Here is a 12,453-nt window from a genome sequence, read left to right on the forward strand (position 1 = left end):
TTGATCTCAGGGTTTTGAGTTAAAAAAATATTTTAAATTAAAAACGAAGATATTAAAGACTGTCTTTATAGATATTCTTACCAATGATTTAAGGTTTGAATTATTGTAATCCATGTGTTTTATTTAGTAAATCCTTAAAGTGAGAAATTAACATGGAAAAATGGTATCAGAACAGTGATAATTTTGGGAGAACTGGGCAGATCAATACAGAATCAGTCTAGTAATACAGACCCTCAGGTAAAATCATTAATGAGAACTCACTATTCAAAATTACAGAGCACAGGGTGAAACACTCCACCATAATCAAGTCAGCAAATTTAGCAAGTAATAACAGAATTTCCAAAGATTCAAACACTAGAGCAATCTGATAAAAACTATAAAAAGACTAAAGATAAAGATGTCAAAGAATGAATTAATGATAGAGGAATTAAAAATCGAAAGAACATCCATATACAAAAAGAAAACAAATGAAACGTCCAGAAATTAAAGACTTACTCACTGAAATTCAGTTCGCTTTACAGGTACAATGCTAAGTGGTGTTTTAAATACTTTATGTGCATTTACTCAATTCTCAGAAAACCCTATGAGAGATGTAACATCATTATCCTCATAATGAAGATGAGGAAACTAGAGCACAGAGAAGCCATCTTGCTCAGGGTCACCTATGAACTCATAGGTGTCAGACCTATGATTTGAACTCAGGCAAGCTAGTTCCAGAGCATGTTACCTCTATCCTTTTTGGTGTATTGGATAAGCTGAAGAGCGTCCAGTTCTGGGAACTGGAAGACCTGATTAAATCATATCCAATATAGGATAAAAAGATAGCAAATGTGAACAAGATGTTGTTGCATAAAGGATTGACTGAAAAGTCATGTATTCTTGTAGTAGCTATTCTGAAGGAGGTATATTAGTGCAAAAGGGAAAAGGATAATATGAAAAGTTTCAGGCTTAGAATTTTCTAGGAATAATAAAATGTCAGTGAGATATAAGTTCAAGAAGCAGGAGTTCAAAGCAGGATAGAAAATAATGTACACCTGGTTGTATGCAACTCTAGATCACCAAAAAGCAGAAAAATTAACATTTTAATAATTATTCCCCCTAGGTTGGGTGTTCATTGATGATAAGCTTAGTATCATTTTTATTTATTTTGTGAAATTAGTTGCATAGGTAATACATAAGATACTTTTGCATATTACTCATTAAAAAGCTGTCTCTTATAAATAACTTTCTGGTCCTCTTAGACCACCACACCAAATGTATTTCTCCTTTTCCTACCTTCCCATAAGTAACAATTATATATAAAAATTTTACTTTTTTTTAAATGTCTGAAGGCCATCAAATTTTAAATAGTTCTTTAAAAACTAGCATTTCAGTTTTTTCTCAGCTTATGAAATTGGAGAGTATGATATGCTAAGAAACTAATCATAAAGTATTCATTAATATATCACTGATGCCAGTTTACCATAGCTATTAAAACTATACCATCAAAATTAGTCATTTATTTCCTGAATATGCATTTATTATGCTTTATCTTATTGAAATGCCATTTTAAAAAAACCACTGCAATAAGATTTGTCATACCAAAAATGTGAGTACTTACTAAGACAGGAGGAGAATGAGTTTGGCTAGGTTTTTTGTTTGTTTGTTTTTGTTTTTAATTTTTTTTTTCTGTTTTTATGTGTATTCTTCTGCTTAATACCCCTTTTTTCAACACACTTGCCTTTTTAGGATTTCTTACTTTTGGTCATTGCAACCTATATATTCCACTTCTTACAGTTATGAGACTAGGTAAGCAATGGAGATAAAAACCTCTTAGGTGTATCCGTTGTAATTGTTGAAAAACATAGGAAGACATCTATAGAGACTGAGTTGGTTTTTGTTGTTGGCAGTTTTAGGGTTTTTTTACGTGCTAAAGTGTCAAACTATAGTTTTACTAAACTGCCTGCTAAGGCAAGGAATTTTATATCTGTCTTGGACCCTCTCCAAAAATCGTTTATTATCAGAAGTGCTAACAGCCATAAATGGTTCTAGAGTATAGACTCTGAGATTAGAATTAAAGTGAAGCTTTTGGGTGATTTTATAACCATAGATCACAGATCAGCTACAAATTATTTTTAGTGAAATAATGTGTTTACTATATTAGTGGTCCTTTTGCACAAAGCCATAGTTAACACCTAAATTTTAGAATTATTTGCCTGTTCTCAGGAAGTTTTGTTGTATTCTGGCGATTTTGTTAATAAAATACATAAAGCTCTTTTGAAACCTTAATGGGAAACATTTGCTTTAATGTCAGGGTTTAACATGCATCTTTTAGCATTTATTCCTGGACACTTACTTGTTATTTATTTCAGAACAATGATTCAGTAGGAGTACCCTGATAGAAAATGCCCCATTGAGAATAATCATAAGGAATACATTTGATAGACATCTATTTTTTTTTTAAGATTTTATTTATTTTGGGAGAAAGATAGTGCATGGGTGGGGGAGGAGGGAGCAGAGGGAGAGAGAGAATCTCAAGGAGACTCCACCCTGAGTGCAGAGCTCACAACTGTGAGATCATAACCTAAGCCAAAATCAAGAGTTAGGCGCTTCACTGAGACACCCAGGCACCCATTGATGGACATTTAGAAGTAAAAACCCAAAAAGATACTTTTTGGGGTTTTCAGTTAAGAGGTTTTCGGTATTAAATATTGGCTGCCATGAAAGCCTCAGAGCATTTCCTGCCCTGGTTTCTAAGAGTTCCTACAACATTTATAAATGTTAAAGCAAAGTAAAGATAATTTGATTTAACTGTCTTCCTTCAGGCAGGTACAATACTTTTATGTTCATTTTCAGATAAGGTGACTAAAGTCCCATTGAAATTAACTTGCCTAAGTTTTCATACCTGCTGAATAGCAGAGAAAGTCAAGAGGCTACATATACTACCTTTTGTTATAGTAATAGCTCTAAACTTTTCAGGTGTCAGGACCCCTTACCATTTAAAAATATATATATTTAGGACCTAAAAGAGCTTTTGTTCATATGAATTCCATCCACCAGTATTCCTATATTAAAAATTCAAATTGAGACTTTTAAAAATATATTTATGTATTAATTTTAAAGCCATTAGCTCATTGCATGATAACATAAGTAACACTTTAATAAAAAATAATGATTAAATGATTATGTTTTCTAAAGCAAACAAAGAGGTAATGAGAAGAGTAACATTGTTTCATATTTTTGCAAGTTTCTTTAATGCCTGGCTTTTCCCAAAAATTCTGACACATGTTTTATAAAATATAGTAAGGAAGAAGAACTTACTTTTTAAAGAGAATAAGGTCTTTGACCAAGTTCATTGTAGTCCCTGCTCTTTTTTTTTTCTCTCATATAGTTCCCTACTCCCAAAACCAACCACAGGTGCTTGGTCTAATCTATGGGGATCTATTATTCCAAGTCCAGCCATCATGTCTGATGATTTTTTAGTTCAGTATCTGTTTGCAAATAGCCCAGAGAGATCAAGCTGTTCTAGCTCACAGCTCCCATGATGGTATGCAAGACACTTGCGGTAAGGAACCAAAAGGCCAGATTCATGTCTACATAAAACACCAAAAATATTCAGACTACCCACTATGGATCCTGAACCAACCATCAGATAAGATCAGATATTTATGAGCTCTCTGATATAAGCGCTATTTTCTATTCCTTGCACCAGCCTGTATCTATAAAGATATTGTAAAAATCAGAGCAGAGTTATTTCTTCACAATTTTCAAGTTGGAGGAAAGGAAAGATCAGGACATGCATCTGCTTTGATTTTGAGTAAAGAAATCCTGGGAATTATCAGACCTCGTATGAACTTTTTAAAGGCAGCATTTAAAGGAATGCATGCATACACACACACACACACACACACACACACAAAGCTACAGTCTTCAATTTAGCTGTTGTAATTCTTAAAGCCATAAACTCTCAACATGTAATTTTATAAAAATGACTCACAGCTCAATTTCCTATTTTCCTGCAAGCAGGAGTATTGTGAACATTTCAAAGGGGAAAAAGCTTTAAGTACAAAAGTATAGCCTAACTTAATAGACTACAGTGGCACCTTTATCAGAAAATTTACTACGTTAGTAACGTCACATACATCAAATACTATAAAAATTAATCTGACTATTAAATACATTATTTTTCAGGCCACTTGCAAACGAGATCATAGACTTGCAATGTTGAAAACTCGTCGCTTCTACCTAGAAAAGAAAAAGGAGGAGGAATTGAAGCAATTTGATGAGAATACTAACTGGCTTTATCGTGTAAAAACTGAAATGGAACTCCTAGGTCAAAATGGTCACATTCCAAAGGTATAAATGTTTTGTTTTATGTATTTTCAGCCCTTTAAACCCATTGTCTTTGTCATTGAGTAAATATCTCTCTTTGGAAGACAACTATTGTTGCTTCTCTCTGTGATTTAATTGACTCATTTTACCATTAGCCTTCACTCATTTTACCTTCTGCCTCGCTAATTACCCACTAAATTTGCCTTTTCTGTAATTTCAGAAGAGTAAAGTTCTTTTAAGCAAAGTTATTCTTAAGTGATTGCATCCTTTTATAAGATAGCTCTTAAGTAATAAAACTGTGCTTGAAGATATTATCATGTAGGTAATTTCAGTTTGTTTTTATACTTGAGGTTTTGTGGAAAAAAAATAGTTTTAAACGTGGTCACCCTTACTTGTATCATAGCTAATGAAAGCTGATTTGAAAGCTGTATGTTTCCTGCAAAAGAAAAAAAGAAAGCTATATGTGTGTGTGCATATAGGTACTAAGTTGAAGACGTTCCACCTGGAATGACAAAAGATGATAAAGAATAGTGATGGGTAATGATGGTTAATGGCTGAATCAGATAAGAATTGTGTTCATCCATATGGTTACAGAAATGTAACTTTACTGCTTTCAGCAGTCAGGACTATATTTTGCTATTTTGTTCCCTTAACAATATGTCTTGAGATTATGCAGTTTATTCCTAATATAGTCCCTCCAGAATGTCATCAGTGTCATCATTATACTTGTCATTTCATAGTTGCCATATCATTATTCCATCTTCAGTCTCAAGTTCACACTTAGGCCAGAAGAAGGAGAGAGAAAGAAAGTAGGGAGGTGTATCTGTCTTGGGAGAGTAAAAGCTTTTCCAGAAATTCCTAGCAGACATGTCTTATTGGCTAGAATTGTCACATGGCTGTCCCTAGCTATAAGGGAATATGGAAAGGTGAATGTTTTTGCTGGACACATTATCACCCTGAACAAAATTAGGGTTCTCTTAATAAGAAAGAAAGGGGAAATCAATATGAAATAAGCACAACAAATAGACACTTGCTACAAAGTAACTAATTTTGATCCAAACACCACCTATTACTTTTTAAAAGAACAATTTCATTACACTAATTTTTTTTAAAAGAGAAGTGTCTGAAGACTTTACTTTGATGATGCTTTTCTGAATTTCAGTACTATGTATTAGCTAATTGGTATATAGTCCTCTGGAACTTTCAAATTTCTTAAAAAAAGCACTAGACTGATTGTCAATACAGGTATAATATATTCAGTAACAAATGATTGCAGGTTGTAATGATAAATATTCAAAGATAACAATTTTTTTGTTGTAATTGAAAAAATATTACCCAGTGCATCATGACCAAGGAAGTGAATTCTCTGGTTGGCTAGCAGTGGCTGTAGAAGGCTGTTCTTTTTTGTGTAGAAGACTAGCAGGAGCAGTCACTGGTGACAGTCAAGGTAGGAAAGGAGCAATGAGCAACAAGCAGCAGATACCCTGTTTCCTAAGAAGAAAACCAAAGGTGAATGGAGACTGAATAATTCTTTAGTGTGGAGATTTACTGGGGGTCAGCCAACAACTTAATCTACACCTTAGTAATTCTAGAAGTCTTCAAAATATCTTTCTGAAAGCATCTCAGTCAGTAGATCAGGTATTAAATGAGTACAAAGCGTAATTTAATGATATTTTATAAGATAATTGATAAAGCGCTTTAGAATATTCCCCACAAAGAGAATGTAAATATTGGGAAAAGGATAGACTTTGGAATTAGAGTGGTTGGTCATTCTGTTATTTGATATTTGTATTGAGTGCTAACTCTAATTGTATAACTTTGGACAAGTTAACTTTGTTGTCTTAATTTCTTATTTTCAAAATATATTTAAATGCGATGCTATATGCAAAGGTCTAGCACCACATAACACATAATAGATGGTTGACAAATAATGGTTTAATAATATTTTAGGCATCTGTAACATGGATGTCAATAGGCAAAGAAACATGTATAAAAAAGGAACACAGCAGAGTTAGCTGCATTACAAGATACATTTTCTATTTTTCCTCCAGAACAGTGATTCTGACCTTTTTGGGTCATAGATGCCTTTGAGAATCTGATCAAAAAGTATACAAATCTTCTCCCAGGTGAAAGGTTGGGGGTCACATTCATATAATTTTGCTTTCTTTTTTTTAAGTCATTTTTCCATTTATATAACATTAGGAATATTTTTGGTAAAATATAGCAAAGCTTAACATTTTTAGGTATACAGTTCAAGTGGCCTTAGTACATTTATCTTAAAATTTTAATACATGTATTTCTATTTCAAAATGTTATTACTAAAGTATTTTTATCTTACTAGCTTTACTTAATTTAGGTTATACTTATAACTCAATATATTTGCATAATCAGAATTCTAATTTATAACCCAACCCCAATTACAGAAGTACTTAACTGTTTTAACATTAAAGAGGCAAAAAAAAAAAAAAAATTTAGAAATTTACAGCTTTGCCTTTGCTTTCCCATGTTTACCATATGTTTTATGGTTTAAAAAGTTTAAAAGTGTCACAGTATTCTTTTTAGTATTATTACTGTAATTGCTAATTTGTTTTTGCCTCTTTGCAAATCTGCTTAGTAGCATTTATAAAGTAAATATTGCTTGGGTTATTATTTTCAATAAACTGACATTTTTTTCAATATGGTCAAATTTATTTTTTCTAGCAATCAATCTTCTATAACTGTCTTAAGCAAAACATTTTCACAACCTGACTGTGAAATTAAAATTTATTTTTAAGTTCTTATTTTTTTATTGAACTTCATCACAAATAATTTGAAAAAAACAATAAAATTAAAATTGCTTCCATTCCTACTACCCTAATTTCACTTTCAGTTCTTTTTTCATGAGTATTTTCACAGCTGAAATAAGCAGACAGACATAACTTTGCAAAAGGACTTATCCACAGTCATATAACTCTGGACATAGACCCAGTACTGTGACTTTCAAATTGGTGTCTTTTTTCTAACCTTTTCTACATTATCTACTCCTTAACCTCTTAAATCTATTCACTTCTTTCTGTCTCCCACTACCACAATCCAGACTCCTAGCCCCCGTTATTTCAGTGCTACCTTTGGTCTTTTTGCTTCCATTCAAATTCCACTGCAATGAAAATGAGCTTTCTAAAAGGTAACTCTGATCATATCACTCTTCAGTGCTTTCTCCCTAATACAAACTCTGTTATGATTTCCCAGACCTGAATACCTCTCAAGTTTTATATATAACCTCTCATTATATTTTTTCATTTTAGCTATTACTAACCTACTTGTAGTTCTCAGAATAGACCATGTTCTTCCAATCAGATTCCATCATTAGTGTATCAAGACAAGAAAAGACTCAAATTATAAACTTGGCTTTTTAACACTGACCAGCTAGCCAAGGCCTATTATTGACTAATATAGTTATACGATCAAGGCTTATCTTTTTAAAGAGCCAAGTAATTTAAGAAGATAAAAGAAGAAAACTATCAGGGGAATATTTAAGGAAGGGATTTTTTTTTTTTTAAGAGAAAAGATGGAATATTTGGGAAATACATTCAGACCATTATGATCATTGAATTTTTTAACTGGAAGAGACTATAGAGACCATCTAGTGAAGCTCTAAATTTTAGTCAAGTAAACTGATCTCCATAAAGACTCTATTTTTGGCTTAAGGTAGCATTTTTGTCCTGACTGAGCTATCTCAGGCCAGTGCTCTATAACTATACCGTCCTGACCCCCTAAAGAGGACGCTCTCTAAAAATACATGCTATGTTTCCTGAAATATAACCATAAATCATGTTGAAGGAACAACCCCCAACTTTACTATATCTCAGATAATATCAAATGACATTGTTTCTCAGTCATAGTGACTACCACTGCCATAGGAAGTATTGGGAAAAAAAAAAAAAACTTTAAACTTTTAGAGAATCATTGATCAATTAACCGCAGATTGGGAAGGAGTATTGAAAAGCTAAAATTAATTTGTCTCCAGGAGGAAGTTTCCTGGTATAGCTTCTCCTGCTTATGGGATTACTGTCTCAGTCCCTCAAATGTCCAAAAGATTTCATTTCTTTTCATAATATTGACTAAAATTTTCCCAGTTAAGGATTCTGAAAATGCTATTAGATTATCCCGTTCTTCACACTTTAGTATAACCACTTAGCTGACATTTTCCTACTTAAGGTTTAGTAGGTTTAAGGAAAGAAGTAATTTTAGGAAGTAGATTAGAGAACACTTGAGAGCTGACCACATGAGGTTTAGGAAAATTGGAATCTACAAAAGACTTTTGCTCTGGGATAAAGCTTATACCAGATTTGGTGAAGGCAAGAAATTTTTATTACATGCAACTCCAGACACTGACTACACTGAATACTGTAACACTAAAACAGTTTGACACACCCTGTGGCCTGATTGTGAATCTTACATTCTAAGTACAGAGAATATATAAATGAAATATATAATAGAGAAATGAATATATAATAGATAAATGAAATTGTTACTGATCAATGATGCTGTGGCAGAGACTGTTTGAGGTGTAGATGTCCATCTTTAAATATAATGCTTAGGGAAAACCCTGAAGAAATCACATTTAAGCAAAAACAGGTCATATTCCTGTATTTTCACAGCATTATCAAGAAGTTGGATAGACCAAGAAACAAGAAACTGTCATCATAATAAAATTTGTTCTGAGTTCCTAACATTTAGTTTCTGAGAAACCTAAAACTTATCTTGCTTATAAGTTTTAGACCACCTATACCAGGATGTTTATTGTTCAAATCATTTCTGGACATTATCATTTTATATATAAAAAATTAAAACTATTAATACCAATATAAAAGAAGTTTTATTTTATTTAATTTTAACATTCTTAAAGCAATCTGTAGTTTGTGTTGTTTTCCCCAGGAGCTCAATAAAGTTCTTCATTGTCACCATTTGCACCTCCAGAACAAAGATTTGAAAGCACAAATTAAACATATGATGAATCTAGCTTGTCTTCAAGAACAGCAACACAGGCAAACTGAGATGTAAGTACATGGATTTATCTATTCTATAAATTTTAACACTATAGACCTCAGGAAACTGAAACATAGAAGTTGTTTTCCACTGCCAGAAAATTGAGTTTTATTTGGTATAGGATACATTTATTTTTAAGTGATTGCCAGCATCAGAAAGTATGCAGAGTTAGAAACCATTAAGAAAATATGAAATATGTGATTCTTCTCCTCCAACTAATATTTTTAGCACTTTATAGTTTTGGAAGCATTTTTCTATAAAAATTTATTATGAGAAGCAATAACTATTAATACCAACCGAATTTTTTAAGTAGGCAGTTTTTAAAGTAGTCATAATTCCAGAATGATTTTTTGTCATTAGAATGAGGTTCCTAAAAATTTATATTTTTAACATCAACTGTTCCAATTCTTATGTGATGCTGTAGCTCTTTCATGTTCTACTAGCTCAGTAGTAGCATCTTTTGAAACATAATAGTAAAAAATGTATAACAGTCTTTATTTTTGTTACCTTGGATATGTCAGTCAACTCTTTAGGTGTCACTTTCATGCTCTGTAAAAATGAAAAATTTATTTCTCTGGGGTCTCTGCTAGTCTAAAATTCTGCAGTTCTAGTATTCTCAAATAACTAGTAATTAATTTTCCATACTTTTGATGTAAAGGAAATCATATTAGGATAGTTATTTTAAAAAGACGAAAAAGGAAAGGAAAACCTTTTAGGGAGATAATCTTCTGTGGATAGAGCTCAACCTAATCTCCTTATACTTTCTATATTCATGAATATTCATTTACTAACATTCAAACCACCTGCAAGAGTTAAAGTATTAAAGAAACCAATTTACTTCACCCATACTGTATTTACTGTATCAGACAAATAAATTAATACATTTAAGGTAAGTTTTAGTTTCAAATGGGCAAAAAGATTCTAACTCTTACTGATTTAGCAAATTGCTGAACCCGAACTGTATAAACAGAAACAATATAGCATAATAGAAAAAGTGTGAATTTTGCAGTTGGTCTTGAATTCTATTTTATATTAGCAGTATGACCTTGCATAAATTATTTAACCTCACTAAGCCTTAGTTTTCTTAAATGTTAATATAAATTATAATACTTTCCTTAAAAGATTTTGAAAGAATTAAATTACATTAAAAATTATGAAGGTGATGAACTGTTTTAGCCTGACTTTGCATCGCAGAGGCAAAAAACTAATATAATATATATTTAAAGTGCTGAAAGAAAAAAATTTCTAACCAAGAAATCCCTACCCAGCAAACTTATTCAGAATTGAGGGTGAGAGATAAAGAATTTTCCAGGCAAGCAAAAGCTAAAGGAACTTATTACCATAAAACTGGTCTTACAAGAAATACTGAAGAAACTTCCTTAAGCTGAATAGAAAGAATGTTAATTAGTAATAAGAAAACATGAAGGTATAGATCTCACTGGTAAAAGTTACTATATAATAAAGGTAGAAGATAGATTACTTGTAGAGCTAATATGAAATTTAAAAGAAAAAATTGTAAATGTAACTCTCCAATAATTACTGGATACACTAGACAAAGATGTAAAATGTATCATCAAATACATGAAATATGGATTTCACTTCTATGTAGAATCTAAAAAACAAAACAAAGTCCTAGCCAGAGCAATTAGACATGAAAAAGAAAGAAAAGGCAGAGATTGGAAACAAGAACTAGAACTGTTACTATTTGCAGATATGACACTATGTATATAAAGAAAACCCTAAAGACCAGCAAAACTACTAGAATTGATCAGCAAATTCAGTAAAATTACAGGATACAAAAGTCAACATACAGAAATATGTTGCATTTCTATATACTAGTTATGAACTATCAGAGAAATTAAGAAAATCCCATTGACAATTGCATCAAAATAATAAAATACCTAGGAATAAATTTAGCCAAGGAGGTGAAAGACCTGTGTACTGAAAACTATAAGACATTGATGAGAGTAATTGAAGAAGACACAAATAAATGGAAAGATACTCTGTGCTTATGGATTGGAAGAATTAATGTTCAAATGTCTGTATCCTACAATTCAGTCTATGGATTTAATACAGTATCTATCAAAATTCCAGTGGCAATTTTCACAGAAATAGAACAAAAATTCTAAAATTTGTATAGCACTATACACCAAATAGCCAAAGCAATTTTGAGAAAGAACAAAATTGGAGGTATCACAATTCCTGTCTGATTATTTCCTTGGAACTATATTACAAAGCAATAGCAATCAAAACAGTATGGTATTGGCTTAATAACAAGCACATAGTACTCCGTATGTTACCTAACTGTTAAATAAAAAGGTTTTTTTTTTTTAAAAAAAAAAAGAAACTGCACTGTTATTTAAAAAAAAATTTTTAAGCACATAGATTAATAGAACAGAGTAGAAAGCCCAGAAATAAACCCATGTATGTATGTACATACACAGAGAGAGAGAGTCAATTAGTTTATGACAGAGGAGCCAAGAATATACAATGGGGAAAGGGCAGTCTCCTTTATAAATGATGTTGGGAAAATGGACAGCTACATGCAAAAGAATGAAATTGGACCACTATCTTACACCATAAATAAAAATTGACTCAAAATGGATTAAAGACTTTGAACATAAGACCTGAAACCATAGAACTTCTTGAAGTTAAGCTCTTTGACATCAGACAGAGGTGACATTTTGTATTTAACACCAAAAGCAAAGGAAACAAAAGCAAACATAAGTGAAATTACATCAAACTAAAAAGCTCCTGCACAGTGAAGGAAACTGTCAAAAATGTAAAAAAGCATATTATTTGCAAATCCTCTCTAATAAGGGGTTAATATCCAAAATATATAAAGATCATACAACTCAATAGCAAAAAAAAAAAAAAAGAAAGAAACGGTCTGATTAGAAATGGACAGAAGATATAAATAGTCATTTTCCCAAAGAAGACATACAGATGGCCAACAGGTATATGACAAAGTACTCAACATCACTAATCAGGGTAATGCAAATCAAAACAGTGAGACATCAGTTCATACCTATGAAGTATGAAGAAAAGTAGAGTAAGCCTTGAGAAGATCCAAACTTCTAGAAAGACAGAAAGGTTCTTTGTTAAAACATTTTT

At 31.8% G+C, this 12,453-nt stretch overlaps 1 protein-coding gene across 5 annotated transcripts in view; it reads left to right on the top strand.

Annotated features, from left to right (window-relative positions):
• The window catches only part of KIF18A (kinesin family member 18A), a 79,376-nt gene that overhangs the window by 28,610 nt on the left and 38,313 nt on the right, over window positions 1-12,453 (top strand). For 4 of the 5 annotated variants that reach the window (XM_055317499.1, XM_055317501.1, XM_055317497.1 and 1 more), the window contains 2 exons: window positions 4,171-4,335; window positions 9,229-9,350. In XM_055317499.1, coding sequence (XP_055173474.1) covers window positions 4,171-4,335; window positions 9,229-9,350 — 287 coding nt within the window. The remainder of the gene's footprint in view (window positions 1-4,170; window positions 4,336-9,228; window positions 9,351-12,453) is intronic. The other variant, XM_055317500.1, reaches the window with a different exon arrangement.

Source organism: Nyctereutes procyonoides, unplaced genomic scaffold (assembly GCF_905146905.1).
Source record: "Nyctereutes procyonoides isolate TBG_1078 unplaced genomic scaffold, NYPRO_anot_genome, whole genome shotgun sequence".
NCBI classification, from domain to species: Eukaryota; Metazoa; Chordata; class Mammalia; order Carnivora; family Canidae; genus Nyctereutes; species Nyctereutes procyonoides.